This window comes from Crinia signifera, chromosome 1, assembly GCF_055691185.1.
Source record: "Crinia signifera chromosome 1, ASM5569118v1, whole genome shotgun sequence".
In the NCBI taxonomy this organism is placed as follows: Eukaryota; Metazoa; Chordata; class Amphibia; order Anura; family Myobatrachidae; genus Crinia; species Crinia signifera.
This window is the reverse complement of record NC_139217.1, coordinates 385,634,588-385,654,366: the sequence shown is the minus strand read 5'-3', so window position 1 is coordinate 385,654,366 and position 19,779 is coordinate 385,634,588. Positions and strand designations below refer to the sequence as shown.

Here is a 19,779-nt window from a genome sequence, read left to right as displayed (position 1 = left end):
TTTGTTTTGGAATAGTGGTTCCTTGGTGTCCTAGTATCTTGTTTTGGAGGTATGAAAGTTTTGGAGATGAATTTCCTGGAATAACTGTTATCTCTATTCCTTGCTCCGAATCTGGACCAATTTTTTATTCTGTTGTTGGCGTAATCTTGTTTGTCCCTATTGAATTTTTTCTCTTTGCTCCTGATCACTTCTTCCTCAATCCTTTCTAATTTTTTGTTCAGAACAGCTTCATTTACTTTGAATTCTTCACTTTCTTTAATTTTTGTGAGGTTCGTCTCATGAATTTTGAGTTGTTCTTCGATGTCCGTTAGAGATTGTTTTTTCTCTTGTATGATTGCTTTCATGAGTTTAGCTGAGCACTCATGTAGAATTTTGTCCCACTGTTCCATAAATTTTGGATTGTCTTGGCCAAAGGTAGGATTTTTCAGTATCCTCAGGCCTCTGGGGATTCGATCAACCGTAAGATAGTGTTCAAGTCCTTTGATATCCCACCATGCCTTGATCTGTTTGGTGAGTAATTTTTCCAGATCCCAGAACATTGAATCTGTGTTATCACTTATGTGTACGGTTTGTGTGACCGTATCCTCATTGAAGATCTTGCTACAAAGGTCTGACCTTTTAGATCCCAGACCACAAGTTTTAAACATTGTGAAAAACCAATTTACAGTGATTTGGTGTATTATCCAACAATTATGGTTATTAATACGTGGTAAAAGGTGATATATACGTGATTACAGTGACAATATTTATCTTAATCACACAAATAAAAATCTGGGTTACTATTGCAGCCTAATCCTAGTTTTACCAATGGAGTAGAATAGAGATCAATAAGAAGCTCTAGGACACTGGCGCATTAGATTACCCTATGTAGAAGGTGTTAGATAAAACCTATTAGATTTCAGAGATCTAACTGTAAAATCTTTAGGGTGGCTGGCCAATTCTCTGGGTGCCGGCTTGGTGAACCGGAGGGGTTTTAGATGGAGAGTATGGGGAGAATCAAGGCGCCTTACAGTAGACTAACTTCTGCGTTCCAAAGTCAGCGCTACGTGCGCTCCAGCGGGGAGACGCACTTCCGGTCCAACGTCTGCTCGGCACAGGCTTCAACTTCCGCGTTCCAGCGTCAGCGCTTTGTGCGCTTCAACTACATCTACTTCCGCGTTCCACGGACGGACAGTGCGATGACGCACTTCCGGTCCAGCTGAGAACTTTCTAACTGATCACAGCAGTATTTACTGCAGATTTAACAACAACAACTAGACAATATCAACAGAGACTGAATCTCCGAATCTATCAGTAATAGCTATAAATGTTTCCTCAGTACTTTACTCTCATTGAAAATACGAAAAATCGGACACTTCCGCTTCCGGTTCCTAACCCCACCCCCATGTAATCACAGACAGTATAAATACCCTTACTGATCACACCTTAATATTCTGCTCCCCTTGAAGAAGTCCTTAAGTGGACGAAACGCGTCGGGACTACCCTCCAATCCTTTCTGCCACTGAGCCAAGAGACTGCAGCACTACCTCCAGGTCTTCAACCACGAAAAAGACTTTGAACTTTTTTTCACTTACCCCATACCCAGCTAAGTACTAACCATACTTTTTAAACAAAGGGGATAGACCTATTGTTCTTATATGTTCATACTGTTTTAATACCATTTTTTGCCTTTTACCTCCCACTCTCGTGTCATCTCCATTTTACCTTTCCCATCCCCACTGTCCATCCCAACCCATTGTACAAGTGTCATGTGTTTGTTTCTGTGCATTGTATGAATTAAGTGTATACAAAAAAATCTTTTGTTTTATATTCATATTCTTTTACTTTGGTTTAATAAATACATTTTTATAGTATATTTTTGCATATACGTCCATACTTGATGTTGAGAAATATTAGTCTACTGTAAGGCGCCTTGATTCTCCCCATACTCTCCATCTAAAACCCCTCCGGTTCACCAAGCCGGCACCCAGAGAATTGGCCAGCCACCCTAAAGATTTTACAGTTAGATCTCTGAAATCTAATAGGTTTTATCTAACACCTTCTACATAGGGTAATCTAATGCGCCAGTGTCCTAGAGCTTCTTATTGATCTATATATATATATATGTATACTTATATATATATATAAAGAATATAGAGGTCCAGAGTGCGCTACCAGAAATTAATACACAATTTGTAAAAACACAATACAATTTAATATAAAGGTGCCTCTTGGGCAGCATATAAAGCACAAACTTTTTTTACAACATGTATTTGTTAATTCTCCAGATTTTTTTGTTGTTATTCCATTGGTGAAGCAGGCCCAACGCGTTTCGTCAGAAAGGTGACTTCATCAGGGGCTTACAGCAAAGTTTTCTTTGACAACCAAATGGCACTGTAAATTCAATACAAACATTTATAAATGGAAATGAAAGGAAGAGAGTTTATCTGTACATAATTAAAAACAACATATGAGCCGATGAAGAATAAGATAAGGAGAGGAGGATGAGAGAGAGAAATGATAATGGGGTACATGACATGATTGAAATTTGAGATAACTTTATGAAGATAGTGTACCAATTTTAATCTAAAGACCACTGTGACTTATAAACTAATCCGTGAAATTGAGGTCAATAGGTATTGGTGAGCATATAAATTGTGAACGTTATGAACGTTAAGTTACAATAGGACCATATTATTCCTGATTACAGTGAATTAATATACCATTAACAGCATTTACAAAATTATTACAAGATGGAGATACTTTCAGAAATAGATTAGTATGATTCACGTGATGGAAAGAAGAGTGAAGGCACCACCGAAGGAAAAAGGGAAATTTTTCATAGAAATATATATATACCTTTATTTCTATGAAAAATTTCCCTTTTTCCTTCGGTGTGTATATACTTCATTTGATTTACTATTTATTATTTTGCTGACGTATGATTATAATCCTTGTCTCATTCCAATTGAGAACAAAACTACAATGCCAAATGGTATAGGCATTAAGGATTTATGAAGGTCAGCTTTACATATTGTTGGTGCCTATGTGGATCACATATAGTGGTACACACACGTGAATCATTGCACCAATTTTTGATACCAGCCCCATCATCATTATAGTGGTGGTGCTGAGGTGAATCAAGTGTAGTGGTACACACAGGTTAATTTATTATACCTATTTTTGATACCAGCCCTATCATTATTGTTTAAAAATTATTCGCAAATAAAGGCATATATTTTGTATATATTTAAATTATCTACATAAAATAGTCTAAAAATATTTAAATAAAACCACTCTGATATAAAATTCTTGTGCAGTATTAGATTTTATTATTGCAATTTAAAGCACATTGAAATACAAATAAAATTTTGGGAAAAAAAAACTTTTTCTAAATAAACTCTTTTTCATCATTTTTTTCACTTGGCATCAAAAAATATAAAAAAATATGTAAAACTTTTCGAGCAGCTAAGCCACTTAGATTGGGGATTAAGAGTGCACCCCACCCGAGTTTCTTTTCTTTCTTTGTTTACAATTATCTCTAAACCTACCTGGGTCCTGTCTAACAGGAGATCCTCAGAGTTGCTGCAACCTCACTGTTGTGCGCAGTTTGGGTTTTCTTTGTCATATATATATATATATATATATATATATATATATATATATATAAGTAAACAGTAGGAGGTAGACCCTCAGGCAGTTTTCCCTGTAGGCTAGTCCATCCCTGTATCAGCATTACTTTAAGCTCAAGCAATTATAGTTAAAAAAATATTAGTTGCTCAACATGTAGCTACAGCTCAGGAAATGCGGTTGGAGTCTCTATTTCTTGTCAGACTGTAAGGTGGCCTATCATATCCAGACATCTGGTAAAGGAGAACCAATTTCTCTGCAACACCATGCACCTACTGTAAAACAGGAGGTTGACAATGTCTTGAAAAGTCTCCAAGTGTTTGGAGCAAGGAGCTTCCTTTTAGCTGTAGTGCTTCTTCTATTATGATCCCAATATCTCCTTTCTTCCTATTGCCAGTTTGACCACATTCTCTATGTGGTGCGTTTTGATTTGAGAGTTTTTGATTGACCTCTTGGGTTCATGTTTCCTGGGCTGAGGTTGTAGGGCTGATTCTGAGGTGGGAATACAGCAAAAAAGACAGGTATGTAACTTTGGGATAGATTTATTAAGCTCAGTGAAGTGATAAAGTGTCTGGTTTTTATCACCGGCCAATCAGCTCCTACCTGCCATTTTTCAAACCAAGCCTGTAACTTCACAGTTAGAATCTGATTGGCCGGTGATAAAACACAGACACTTTATCACTTCATCGAGCTTAATAAATCTGCCCCTCTGTGCCTTGTTATACTGCAGTGACCCAGTGACTCCTTGGTCACTTGACTGCTGTGAGCACCAGGTAGAGGTAAACCTTAATTTCATGCACATGGGCAGTGTGAATGACGAGTCCCTGAATGCCCATACATATGTGTTTATCAGCGTTTCTGACACAGTGAACAAAAATGTCTAGTTATGGCTCTGAATAGTAGTAGTAGTAGTAGTAGTAGTAGTAGCAGTAGTAATATATTTACTTTTTAATTCATGGTACTGAAAGCCCAAGTCTGGACTTTCAGATTCACTCTACTGGAAGCACCCTTTGATCAGTTCTGCGGACTTTAATTGACCTTTAATCTGGTCTCTTAGGCAAACACACAGTTCTTTCTGAACTATAGCACTTTTGACGAGCACTCAGCAGAATTTGACCAGCGATTATTGACCACAATCTCTCTACTATCACGTTAGACCAGTACCATACCAATAATCAGCGACAAGCATGCTTTACCCAATAAATGCTCACCCATATTTAGAGATTCCAGCTCAGTAAACAAATGTTTCTGTTTCATCACCACCACTTAGTGATGAGAATGTGTTCCAGATATGGCTGCTGGAGAACAGGAGAGGAATTTCAGCCAGCACCCCTACATTGAGAAGCCATCATTGTGATTGGTTTGGATTTAGACACCCCTCATCTCTCAATCTTCAACAGCTAACATCATGTTGGAGATGACAGAGAGAATGGCAGCTTTCTTACCAGTCATCACTGGCTCCGGTCCTGCATTAAGCTGCAGCTGCTAGTAGTAACATCTGGTGGGCACACACACATAGTAAACATAGTGAAACGCTGATTTATAGCTCAGAGAATAAATCTCTTGCACCAATTTCCTTCTTTAGTTACACAGAGCATTTCTACAGTACAGCATTTCTACAGTAACTATAAGCTCTTCATGACCAACCTACTCACTCTTTTTGAAACCGATGCATACAGTTTTGCTAAGCCAAGGAAACATCAGTATCTAGGAATGCTGTGTTTATTTTTTCCATTAGGACTTTTTATTCACAAGAGCATTATTTTCTCTGTCTTTAAGGATACTTAAAAGCAAGTCAGTTCTGCTTTTAATGATATATCGCTAAATGTAAATGACTAAACATTGGCTCCAACAGAAAGATTTGAGCCAAGCTCATTTTATTGTGTTTATTGAACAAAATGAATTGTCTCTTTGTGAGATGAATGATTTGTAAATGAGTTGATAATTCCTATGAGGTCACCACAGCAACTGCAGATACTGTATAATTCGCTATTGCATACAAAATGGCTGCCAAATCTGAGGGGAACTATAGTTAATGTACATCCTGTTTGTAATGGAGTCTATTTGACATCTGTCAACAACTACTGAACAGTGGTTAATCATGTCTAATTTACCATGGCAACTATATTGAAATGTTTTAAAAACCTTTTGATTGATAATATACCATGTCTTTAACAGTGCCCCTCTTTATTTAGGCATTTCTTTGTTTACTCCTGGCCAGATGGAATTAGCTCTAACACCTTCCTCAGCTATTGGCCTTGAGAAAATTCCCTACGTCCAACATATATGTTTGGCAGTGAATGGAAAGAATAAATCTTAGCAATAATCTTCAATGCCAAGTTTAGAATTGGTTTGTTAAAAAACATAGAAATTTAGTGTTGCATTAATATACAAATTGTAAAAACAGGTCATTATTAACATGTGCTCTTTGCCCTGTGTATGTAGTATTACATAACTGGCTAAAAGAATATTATGAGCTCTACACCAAACTAAAATGTTTCTTTTGTAAGTAACATGAATCTTGACTTAATGCCTTTGTTATTTTTATGGTAACTTACTATGATGTTCCAAAGTAAACCAAGGATAGTTCATTTAATATTAAAGACGTTTGTGTAGAGCTATTACGTGGACTGGATGCTTACAGTTGCTACACATAATACAAAAGTTACTGTACAGTACCATAGATATAGATTTCATTTGCGTGAAAATTGTTGCATTAATACAGATTGCTAATTCACAAGCAACATGTACAATATACTGCTGAAAGGTGACGGGCAGTGGGCAGAAGCAGGGGAATGCCCAGCGTTGGACATGCCCATAGAAATGCTGGGCGTACCACTGCAGATGTACGTGTGGTGATGCCTGCTTGGGGTATCTAACTATTTTTCTATTTATTTTTTTCCCCTGGACTGACCGGGCTTTCCTTATACATATTATCATATATCTGTGGGCAGTACGGATGGTGTAATGGCCTCACAGTGCTGAGGTCATGGGTTTGATTGCCACCATGGCTCTAACTGTGTGGAGTTTGTTTATTCTCCCCGTACTTGCGTGGGTTTCCTCCGGGGACTCCGGTTTCCTCCCACAATAAAAAAATATACTAGTAGATTATTTGGCTCCTACCAAAAATTAACCCTAGAATGTCTGTGCGTGCGTGTACGGTTACAGTACAACTGTTAGACCACACTTAGGTCGACAGTCATTAGGTCGACCACGGAAGGTCGACATGGGCCAAGGGCGACAGGGTTAAAGGTCGACATGGGTCAAGGTCGACATGGCTTAAGGTCGACATGGGCCAGCGTCGACATGGCTTAAGGTCGACATGGGCCAGTGTCGACATTGTTCTTGGTCGACAGTCATTAGGTTGACATGAGTTTTTTACCCGAATGTCGACACAGTTGACATGGACACAGTTGGAGTTGAACCGCAGCCCCTCGCATCGCTCGCTTCGCTTGTGATTCGTCGGGCACGGTGAATCGCTATGCTCGGCACACTATTTTATTCTCCCACCACGCCCTAGTGGATGGTAGAGCATGAAATACCGTCTGTCGGCTCAAAACACAGTGAAAAACTCATGTCGACCTAATGACTGTTGACCTAGAACCATGTCGACCTTGGCCCATGTCGACCTTGACCCATGTCGACCTTTAACCCTGTCGACATTGGCCCATGTTGACCTTCCATGGTCGACCTAATGACTGTCGACCTAAGTGTGGTCTAATAGATGACCGTTTCCCGCGTGTACATGTGGTAGGGAATATAGATTGTGAGCTCCACTGGAGCAGGGACTGATGTGAATGTTCAAATATTCTCTGTAAAGCGCTGCGGAATATGTGTGCACTATATAAGAAACTGTTCATAAATAATAAATAAAAAAATAAAGGTTCCAAGCTCACAGGAAAAAAAATGTTATGGAGCCCAGTATATTCTAACTGCTATTTAGCCCCTGCCTTGGTAATCAGTCTCTGTAGCTTTCTGTTACACACTGCTGTACCTTCTCATCAGGGTATCTTTAGCTAGGTCAGACTCTAGGGGGCAAAAGTACTAAAGCTTCTAAAAGTGGGGATGTTGCCCATAGCAACCAATCAGATTCTAGCGATAATTTTTCTATTGCATCCTAGAACATGATAGACAGAATCTGATTGGTTGCTATGGGCAACAGCACCACTTTACACTTTTAGAAACTTTACTAAAATACTCCTATATCATACCTTCCAACTGGTCTGATTACATTGGGACAGTCCCGCTAATTCCAAACTGTCCCACGGCGATCACTGCTGCTCTGTTTCTACAGAGCAGCCGGTGAATGTTAAATAGATGCCGTACACACTCACTCGGCATCCCTACAGTGCAGGGAGGGAGGCAGGGACTGCCCAGCACCTCAGGAGTGCTGGCAGGGCCGCCAACTGGGGGTGGGGGGGTACAGCTGTCCTGGGCCCTGGCCTCTGGAAGGACCCGGGCAGCTAATTTTGCCCACCGCAACCATCCGCTGTGCTGCCTGCGCTGCGCTTGGTCCTCTGTACTCAGCAGGTCCCAAAGCACAGGCTTCTTCAATGCAGGACACCGGCGGTCAATTAAAATGCTGCACCGGCTTTTGAGCCAATCAGAGCTTGTGTACCCATAGCCAATCAGAGCAGCTGCCGGTACACAAGCTCTAATTGGCTCACCAGCCAGTGCTGCATTTCAATTGGCCACCGGGGTCCAGCATTGAAAAAGCCAGGCTGTGCTTCGGGACCTGCTGAATCGAGCAGTAAGTGAAGGGAGGGGGGAGATGAGGGGCGGGAGATGGAAATAAATCTACCTCCCACACTGACGGCTCATCCGCTGTGGGCAACTCCACGGTGCCCGGAATGGGGGGGGGGGGAGAGAGGAAATCAGTCCGGGACCCCAAATTCCTGGAGGCAGCCCTGAGTGCTGGACGTGCCTCCAAATTGACTATAACTGGGGTCATGCTGCCAGCCCACGTCCCCTCTGCGGAAACCCCACCCATCAAGCTTGAAGCCCTGCTCTTTTTTGTGGTTAGGGCCTGACTTACAAACTACTAAAGAAAGTATATATATATATATATATATATATATATATATATATATATATATATATGCTTGAGCTACAGCACAAAAAACATATGCATTTAACTCCATATGTAATGTTGATTTCTGTTCCGAGGCAGCTACAGTACTAAACGGTGTTTAGTTTATTTAAGAGAGCCCTCCAAATGCAGGGCTAGTCTGCTTCTGGAAGAAAATTGACAAGCAAGCATTACTGTACCTACCGCAATGCATAGTAAAATTACATTTTTGGCTATTAAAAAAAGTTGTAATGGGAATTTAAAGTATTTGAATATTCCCTGTAGGTCTTTGTTAAATGCTAGTAAATTTTAATTAATAAAGACTTTTTTTTCAAAGACAGCTTTTTCCCATTATTCATCATTACATATTTGTATTTTAAATATTGATATCTGTCTCTTGCTTTCCAAAATAATAAAAAATGAAAAATGTAGTCCATATGCATTTTTCGAAAAAATTTTGGAAAAAGAAAAGTTTATAACATTTCAAATTGGAGATGAATAAAATTATTTGGCAGTCTATTCTAGACTTCTTGCTTTTTAAAAAAAAAATCTAGCATGTACATTACATTAAATATAGCTTATTTATAGAACGCTTCATCTCAGGTATCAAATAAAATGTTAACTTGTATTTTTATATTTTTTTATTGTACTTAGTGTTCCGTGACTTGTGGAAAAGGCATGCAATCAAGAGTAATTCAATGCATGCACAAAATTACTGGAAGACATGGAAATGAATGTTTTTCATCTGAAAAACCAGCAGCATATAGACCGTGTCATCTACAGGCCTGTAATGAAAGAATAAACGTTAACACAATAACTTCACCCCGCCTTGGTAAGCGCACAGTATAATCACCAGATAAATGCTTCTAAGGTTTTTGTAACTATATTCCAGGTCAATATTCTTATTTTGTGCGTCTAGACTGCAATGAACATTTATGAAGTGATTTGTAACTTTTGGATCACAGTCAGTAATAAAAAAGAATCTACTCTGCCACGTAAATATTTCTTTCATGCTGTAGGTACAATACATATGTTTTCAGCATAGTGCTCTGTCTGCTTTTCTCAGAAATTTTCTTTTTAAAAAAAAAAAAAACATCTGCTATTATTCAGATGTATCACAGAATACTTGACTACCTTCAAATTGCATCAGAATTTCACTCAATTCAAACTAATTAACAGCTAGGAAAATGTTGCAAATTCTGATTTTCTGTTTAGTGCCATGTCCTTAGGTTAAATATACAGTGTAGTGAAAATGTTTGCGGAACCGCATAAAAATAGTTTGTATTATTAATACCATACAGTATCTCCCAAATGTCCTGATTTAGACAGTCCGTCCCAGCAGTTGGGACTACTTACAGCACCTGGTACTGTGGTATGGGCATAGCAAGGGCATTTTCAGGAGAGTTCTGACACTTCAGAGGGACTGTATATGCCCCATTATGATGGACACTCTCCTCATGATGGTGAATATAATACTGGGGTTACCACTACTATTAGGTGACTGTAGGCTATCACCTAGACCAGGGGTGGCCAAACCTGTCCTCAAGATCTACCAACGGTGCGTGTTTTCCAGGCAACCTGTGGATCTATAGTAGGAATGAATGCAGCAGGTTTGAAAATGTGACCGTTAGTATTGACTTCAGCTGTGCACCAGCTAGGTGATCTGGAAAACATGGACCGTTGGTAGATCTCGAGGACCGGTTTGACCACCCATGACCTAGACTGTCATGGTCTATTGGGTGCACACTGAAGTCTGGTCAAAAGATGCATACACATCATACACAATTGTAATCCCACTGTGTGCGCAGAAAGATTGTTTCCTGTGTGCAATTGCACATATTTATGTAACCACACAGCCCCCCTCCATAAGCTTGTGAAAATAGCAATCATCATTAGTAAGCCTGTACACCAGCCCCATGCCGGGTGCAAGAGATACATCTGAGTATGCCCATCTCTGCATAGCCACAATTCTGCCTACATGCCCACGGCACATTCTCAGCACATGTTGTGAATGCCATGCTGCCACTTTGTCATGTCCACACAGCCATTAATGGAGATATGATTGAAATGCTTTCGAGTTATGGTATTGAGTTGTACAGTTGTTATGAACTTTCCAAGTTCTGTGAACTAAGAAGATCATTTATAATGTATTTTGTTTCCAGAGTAATTAACCCTTTGAGTGCCAACATCTCCGCAAGAGATGTTCAAAATATCCTCTAATAATGTCAGCATCGCTCACATTTTTTTTTAATAGAAATTCAAATAAAAAATTGTAATAAAGATTATACAGTACTCGCTACATAAGGTAAACTTTACAGGTCATTATGATGAATAAAAATGTTTGCTTGCCAATGTCTTACACCTATTTTGATCACATAAGCACACAAAGGGTTAAGGACAAACTTGGTTTCTTACATATCTTCACTTCTTGTTCTATTTGCAGCTGCTCTGACCTTCAAGTGTCTTCAGGACCAGTGGCCAGTATATTGTAAAGTCATCCGAGAGAAGAACCTCTGCCAAGACATGAGATGGTACCAACGTTGCTGTGAAACTTGTAGGGACTTCTATGCTCAGAAGATGCAACACAGGAGTTGACCTTCACTGCCGCTCACTGTCATACCTAAAAACTGCACACGCACAACATTTCTAACATATTACAACCAAAAGTCTCTCACAGTTCATATAACTTAATCAAATTAATTTATTTTCTTCTTCATTTCCTGCATCACATTTGCTTCTCACATGCCATCTTTTTCTTGTGTTGCTTACACCTCAGTCAGGAACATCTTTCTGCTTTTATATAGCTAAATGATGTCAATTCATTGTCTGTGTGCTTCGTGCCTATTTTTTAGGCATCATTGACCCTAGCAAGCAGGCAGAACTAAGGGGTCGGGGACAAAGAGCTAGTACAGGCACATGTCTCCTTTTGCACTCATGCATATGTCTAACATTGCAGCTTATGTCAGATTTGCTTATTTCTCATTGGAATATCCAGCCTGACTCAATACCATAATTTACTCTATGGTCATTGCAAGAGCAGATATGCTCCCGGATCCCACCTACTCCCTTATTAAAGCGAGCCACCTGTGGGCTTGGTGGAGTGATTTGCATTAAAGAAAAGCATCTGCCCCCAACTGTACAATGCTGGAAAACATTTCTTTCTACAGCATGGTGCTGGCCCACAATGATGTATCCCCATAGTTAGTACCTCCCTACTGTATGTAATCGCCAGCATTCTGCTGGGGTTACATTTTATAAGTGAGCAAGTGTGACAGACAGTATGTGCTGCCCATCATTGAGTAAATGTCCCAAATCTGTATAGGCATTACCTACTTATGTTCTTTGGTCCACTATGTTCGTCAAAGCAATTACGTTTTGAAATACTTCAAACACATTTTGTTAATAAACAACTGGGATAAGTAAGGAAACAACAGTCATGTATTTTATTGATGTTTTTCATTCTTTCATTTGAATTGCTTAACAGTGCTTTTACACTGTATGCAATGTATCCTCGTAGAGATGAAGAGTAACGTCTCCCGTGATGCAGGAGGAAAGCCTTTTCTTACAGAAAGTACATGGTTGGAATGCTTCCTAGCTCCATCATTTCCTTCTTTCATCTTATTTTATATATTGGAGGAAACCACATGTCATTTATTAGCAATTTTGCACTGACCCACCCCAATCACCCAATATCTCAGCGTGTTCCCAAACTCACAGTCTCAGTAGGCTCACTGACATCGCAGGCTCAGTGCGGCATTTTGTGCACTCAATCACCTAGATTGCCTGGATTGCAATTCCCAGAGTGCATGAATAGAAGCCACAATGCTGTGAAAGTAAGATGATTTTACATTGGCTAATCAGTGCAGTTTAGCAGAAATATGCGTCTTGACATTTAGGATGTACTCAACCGATAATAATAAGCTTTTATGGATCATTTAAACCATCACAAAATTTGCTTTGACAAACATCTATCTCTACAGCTCTAAAACAAAAAAATAAATATCCATGTAGATCTAATACAGGCATTATTTTTTAACAGATTGTGAAACCATATTGGTCCAGACATTACTGTACCAACAAACATATATATATTGAAAATTCTATAATATTGATAATCACTTTTTCAAGGCTAGATCAATATACTGTATGGTGCTGATTCAGTTGACAGCAAAAACAGAAATCATTTTGCACCTTGACAAAACCGTGTTGCACTGCAGCTGGGGCAGATTTAAAGTGGGCAGAGAAATTTAGCTTTGGGAGGGGCGTGTTCTAGCTGAACTGTAAATGGCAATGTAAAAATAAAGTTTTGCATTATTTGTGGACTTCATGCAAAAACAGACAATGTTTACCATGCACATGGTTTGTCCAGGTGCAAAGTTGCTCTTTTTTTCTTTGCTCCAAAACAACCATATGCTTGCTAATGTTGAAGAGAACATCCAAGAAAAGGTGTTTTCTCTGCTCTCCTCTACTGGAATTGTCATTGTTCTAGACAATTGCAACTTATACTCACTCTGGCAGCTGAAGGGATACTTACCTGTGCCTTAGCTTCCATTATATAAGTACAGTGACGGAAAAGCAAGTAAGCTTCCCATGCTGGCAAGGGCAGGAGTTAACTTCCTCCTGTTTAGATGGGTGTGAGACATTGACCTCCAGTGGTTCTACTACATAGGAAGTGTTCTCTCTTACACCCCCACTTATTATACAGTAACATGTTACCACAATCTGTAGCTATGGAGTTGATGATATTTAAATTTATTGTACCTAGATCTTCCCCTAATTTAATCAAATTTAGTTATAGACCATCAGACTTGGTCAACTTTAATTCACTAAATAGAAACTGTAAAATAGAAAGCTTCACAATATTCATTCAATTAGATTACATTCATGATTACTTTATTTTGCTCTATACAAATGAATGTGACAACCACCAAATCTGCAATTTGTGGTAACCGGTTACCTGTCTGTGATAATCACAAGACTATTGGCTACAGTAAGTAGAATCTCTGGACAAATGGTAATGAATCAGAGATGCCTACTTTATTGTATTCAGAGTTGTTGTTTGTTTCATTGTTGATCATTTCAATTGGTTTGATTGGAAAGATTTATTTTAATGTCAAAACCTCTTCTCAGTTGCTGTTAGAGAACCCTGGCCAGTCTATCGCTGAACCAGCTCTTTCTGAAACCAACTAATCATACCAAAGATCTAACGCAATATATTATATGCACTGAGTACTGTAGCGTTCAAAGACTGAGGTAGCAGAAATGCCTGCTTCTGTCATAAGGTGCTATGCCAGAAAATATACTTTGTTCTTGTTTTCTGGTGTTATCTTTCAAGCAACAATAAATGTCTGAAATATGGTATATATTTTGTCCATGTATGATCTAAGTATGATTTTATGTTGTCCTGTTGACATTCACTTCCAGCTTTTCCCATAAAATATGTATTTTTAAATTTAAAGTTCTAGTTCAGTCAAGGAAAAACTACCTGCATGATTTCCTTGTTGTGGAAAGGAAAATATTGTTAGCAACAATAGTACAAAATATAAATAAAGTAATACCTGTAACTGATCTAGATGATGCAAGCTGGATCTTTAGGCGTGTGACCACTTTCCGAAAATAATCGGTAACTCAGATAGATTATCCTTCATTGGTGGTTGATAGAGAAGTAATTTGTTCTTATGTAATTTACCATGTAATAACTACATAATATATACAGTATTACTATGGAGTCACTGCATAGGATATTGTTGTATGTTATCTTTTATCTCTGATTTGGGCATTTTGTAGAGAATGAAATCTCAGTCAACACAGTTAGGCTAGTCACACACATACTGGTCTGGTGATTTGGTCTTATCATATATATAGCTGTGTGTAAACGAAACACTGCCATCTGCTGGCAGTGAGTTAAACTTAATTTCTTTCTCTCTCACACACACAGAAACACAGAGGCAATCACACATGCAGAAACACACAGAGACTAGCTTTTGAAGCTTCAAGCTGGCTTAGATAATTGTTAAATAACTAGATTTTTGTACCATACATGAACGCCTGCAACTATACCATACAAGATCCGTTAGCAACCTACGCTCCTCACTATAGCCCACTGGTCACTGAGCTGCACATATTGTTGTTTTGGTTTTCACAAGCCAAGTTGGCTAGAAGGCCATACCAGCATGCTGCCTAAGGATCCACGGGTTCTTTAACTGGCTCTCAAAGGCATGTTTAGGGTCACCAGTTCATGCCTTTAATAAGGGAAATGCATGATTTCCATCTCAATCGCTTTTTGAGCTGGTCTCATCATTATCAGTAATTATTTATGCACTACCCAAACAGATTATAGATTGTTCTTGATTTTATTAAGAATACTTTGAATCTTCGGAAAGGAGCATTAGTACAGATATGTCCGGCTTTATCTTGCACCAGGCAGTAGCCGTTTACAGCATAATGTGCAGCGAATTGTGTGTCTGCGGGCATGAGCGTACCCACCCACTTCCATAGGAGTGTGTGGTCCGTATGCACTGAGACTAGTGCAGCAGGGTATCCGTTGCAGCATTGTGTATACACACGCCAAGCGATGTTTTGAAAGTTAAGTGGGGACACATCTGTATATTGTATTCTTGCAAGGTCAAGACAATTCCCTAAAATGGACAAAAAGTGTGTTTATTATAGCCTAAAATGTATAGGAATATGAATATAGGAATGTATAGGAATATGAATTTTGAAAAATATGCTGCTTTAGGGGACCTCAGTGATTAGTTGTGCCAGGATGTTGGAGATCTAAACACTAGTACTTCTCCAGGAAAATTACTGTACTAAAGCTGTACTAAAGCTTTTAAAGTAAGAAGTGGCGATGTTGCCCTCACATCACGGGTTGCTATACCCGTCAATTTCTAGCTATCATTTCTCTATTGCCACCTAGAAAGTGATAGAGATTATCTGATTGGTTTCTATAGGCAACAGCACCACTTTTAGAAGTTTTAGTAGTTTAGTAGAGTTTTAATAAATCTCTGGATTTATTAACACTTTTTGTATAGCATAAGATGTTATTGTCTGTGATAACCAAAAAATAACTAATGATATAGCAGATTGTTGGAAAGAGAGAGCCTCTCTCTTCCAGATGTTACTATGGGGCTGATTTATCACCATCCACATCTGAGGATTCAGATGTGCTGTGATAGTATCATCCCAATCCGCAATTCCGCAATTGATTACATCGCACAGAGACAGAGCTTGCGTCAAAACTCTGCCCCTGCGTTGCCACTCGGACAAATTATGTGCTGCTTATGTGTCGCCACCTGACAGCACTGCCACTACCGCCGACACCCCCTCTCCATCTCAAAAACACCCCCCATACACATACACAGGCATCTCTGGAGGGCTGCCATTTATTTGGGCACCCTCCTGCTGAGACCTTTGATGCTGTAAAGTGAGATGCCACTTTGCAGCATCATTTTTTTGCACCGGGAGGGGATGGGAGTCACAGGAGCAGCGGGGAGTCCCGATAACTAGCACCCCTTACTGGAGCACCGATCACCAGTTCCTGGGTGAGGAGTAGGATTTCTTTCTTTCTTTTTTACAGTGATCTCTCATGTGACATGTGCAGAAAGATTTTGATTTGGGTGGGGTGTGCTCAAACTGAAATCTAAAGTATAGTGTAAAAAGAAAGTTGTCTAAAATACAGTATGTGGGCTACATTCAAAAGCTGCTAGTAAGGATGACAGTTCTTAGGGATGTGCACTTAGAAGGGGTAGTTAGGGTTAGGCACTAGTGGGAAGGGTTAGGGTCAGTGGTCAGAAGAAAGGGTTAGGGTCAGTGGGAAGGGTCAGCGGTCAGAATACCGATGCCAGCACCCGATAGAGTGAATCCCACCAGGGGACTGGTATGTATACTTGCCTTCCCCTAATTCTAATTCTCCCCGCAGCCTAACCCTTCCCAATAGTGCCTAACCCTAACTCCAAGTGCCCATCCCTAACCTCTAAACCATGTCCTCAAGGCACACCAACAGTGTAGGTTTTAGTGATATCCAGGCTTCAGCACAGATGGATTAATCAGAATCACTCAGGTACTAATTAAGTCACCTGTGCTCAAGCCTGGATATCACTAAAACCTGTACTGTTGGTGTGCCTTGAGGACCGTGGCTGGGAATGCCTGCTCTAAACCCTAGGTTCTACCCCTCGCCCAAGCGCTAAGAACGAACCCTTTAGACTCACCCACCCGGTTTAACGCTAACCAGACCCACATACTACCGATCAGGGTGCCAGTAGGGGTGTGGATCATTAGTTCAACCATAGGAAGGTCAACAGGCCCTAAGCCGACACATGAAAAAGGTCAACATGACTTTAGGTCTACAGAGTCATTAGGTCAACACAAGCATTAGGGCAACATTGGGAAGGTCCACAGTCAAAAAGATTGACATGCGGTTTTCAAGTTATTTTGTCCCTGATGTCGTCACAGTCGAGATGGACACCGTATCGGTGCACCATGTCCCCTCGCAGGCTTGCTGCACTCGCCATGCTGCGAGCATGGTGCCTCACTATGCTCAGCACACTGTTCTATTCTCCCTCCACACCCTAGTGGATGGTAGGGCATGAAATTTCGGCTATAAAAAGTGTAAAACCCATGTTGATCTTTTGACTGTCGACCTTCCCAATGTCGACCTAATGCTTGTGTCAACCTGATGGCCCTGTCAACCTAAAGCCAAGTCAACCTTTTCCATGTGTCAACCTAAGGCCTGTCGACCTTAATGTCAATAGTCAATCTAATGCATGTCATCCTTTTCATTGTCGACCTAGTGACCTATACCAGCAGTTGGGATTCCGGCATCGGTATCCTCAGCAAGGTTGGTCTTCTGCCAGCTAGCCTGAGACCTATGTACATAGCCTGCAGAAATGCCTTTTTTTTACTAAGTAAATCTCTATTTATAGACTAATATTTATAAAGAGGCAAGGAAAGGGGGGCACATTGTGAAATCATTTGGGTTTTATTGCAATAGTACACTGCACGAGACTTGGTGCAAAATAGCCATTTTTATTATTTCAGAGCATTAAAAAAAATTACATTGACATAAAAAATGTAACAACAACCCTAAATATCATAAAAGTTTAGCCTGTAGGCAACATTTTATTAATGCTTACATGAATTTTATGGTAATGACACATAGTTTCATGATTTTTTTTCTTTATAATTGCTATTATCCAGAATATTTTTTTTTTATATTTATTATTTTCCACCCCAGTGAAAATGACTTTGTAAAATACTGTATATGTAATAAATCGTTGTTAGCTGATGTAAACCTTGAATTCATAAATGCAACCCATATGATTTACAGAGTGAGCGTAAACTTCCTTATGCCAAAATTTACAGATGTACTTTGTATTAACTTGTTAAAATGCAGGTTATCTTCAGAGACCAGAGATGGTCACTGATGAACAGGAGACTCTGCCAGGCATAGGTACCGATTTATGTTTTTGCTAGTGGGTGCTCAAGCCAAAAATATAGGGGAGTGGCTTCACGTGGAAGGGGCGTGGCCACAAAAATAATACCAATTTATATTACACAGCACAGTTGTCTCCAATATTCAAATTACGGCAGCAGTGCCAAATACATAAATGCCCCCACAGTACCTGTGCTGGCTTCGAGGGAGGGGGAGTGCGGTGGGACACAGGCAGATTGGCCTATGCTGAGCTATTTAGTCAGTGCGCGGTATGCAGCACCGGTGTCTGACATGAGACGCCGGCGCCGCACAGCACACACAGGCTGGCCCGCCCCACATCTGCGTATTACTCCACAGACGGAATACACTCTTCCCGCCATCCCGGCATTTTGTTTCCCAGGCGGCAGGTCCGGCAATGCGGGTGCTGCAGCAGCAAATTAGCACGTTAATACTAATTAGTCCCAGCGGAGGGACTCAGGCCCGTGGGTGCTCATCAATTTCTGTGGGTGCTCAAGCCCTTGAGCACCCACAGAATCGGCACCTATGCTGCCAGGGGACTCAGAGGGTAACAGCTGATGGCAGGACCGACCATTAGGGGGCTGATCACGGGAGCATGCACCCGACGATTTATCACTGCAGCACAAACAAATCACTGGCAATAAGGTTGCTAGGCGACCATATTGCCAGCCTTATTGCACCGTGTGTACACCGCTAAAGTTGAGTGAGCATGTCGTAGGAATGACAGCTACAGGCATGGCTATTGAGACAATCTGATGCACCTTGTTGGGTGCGGCCTCACAAAGATACTGTATAAGGCAGGGGTAGCCAACTCCAGTCCTCGAGAGCTACCATCAGTTAACATTTTCCATGTCTCCTCACAGAATCACAAGTGAAGTAATAAGCTGCACCTGTGGATCTTTTAAAATGTGTTAGTCAGTAATGAGTGCACCTGTGTACCTGCGCTGTGAGATGGAAAATGTGAACTGTTGGCAGCTCTCGAGGACTGGAGTTGGCTACCCCTGGTATAAGGCTATGCTCACTATTCAAAGCTTCATTATTCAGTTACATACAGTAGTGTTAACTCAGTGGTTCCCAAACTTTTTATTTGAATTACGGCGCCCCTGAGTATCAGAGAAAAAAAAATGATGCCAGCTTTAGTGGAAAAGTTTCTCATTGATAAAATCAGAAAAAATTAAATAAACTGTGTTTATATCTCATCCTTAGGGTCAGTTTTGTGGTAACAATAATAAAAATTCACCCCCCTGGGTGTCAAGGAACACAGTTTGGGAACCACTGTTTTAACTGAAAGCAAAATAAACTCCTAAAATAGCACAAAAAGTACCTGGTAATTGGTACATGTATGGGCACCTTTAGATAGATGCATGTGCATAAAGAACACTGGTTAGCGCAGATCTCCCATTTATTGTGTAAATGGTTAACACTGAGTAATGGGGACATTTTCAGGGACACACATTTACGCAGATAAATCTTTAAAACCTGTCAATTTCCCTGGGAATTGTGAATAGCATAAGGCAGCATCCATCGTGCAGTGGACCGAGAGTAGAGCGTAAACCAGCTTTCCGGATCCGGCCCACTTGCCCAGTGCAATACCTGGTTTGGGAGCTTGATAATGCATTTCGCTAGAAATAGCAATATAACAGCCTCACCC

The 19,779-nt window shown here is 40.2% G+C and overlaps 1 protein-coding gene across 2 annotated transcripts in view; it reads left to right on the top strand.

Annotated features, from left to right (window-relative positions):
* ADAMTS19 (ADAM metallopeptidase with thrombospondin type 1 motif 19) overlaps positions 1-16,661 on the top strand; it is a 166,813-nt gene extending 150,152 nt beyond the window's left edge. The window contains exons 22-23 of one of the 2 annotated variants that reach the window (XM_083151549.1): positions 9,332-9,509; positions 11,121-16,661. In XM_083151549.1, the coding sequence (XP_083007675.1) occupies positions 9,332-9,509; positions 11,121-11,272 (330 nt within the window). In that variant the 3' untranslated portion in view covers positions 11,273-16,661. Of the gene's footprint in view, positions 1-9,331; positions 9,510-11,120 lie in introns of those variants that run through there. The other variant, XR_014446790.1, reaches the window with a different exon arrangement.
* Positions 16,662-19,779: the final 3,118 nt, after the last annotated feature.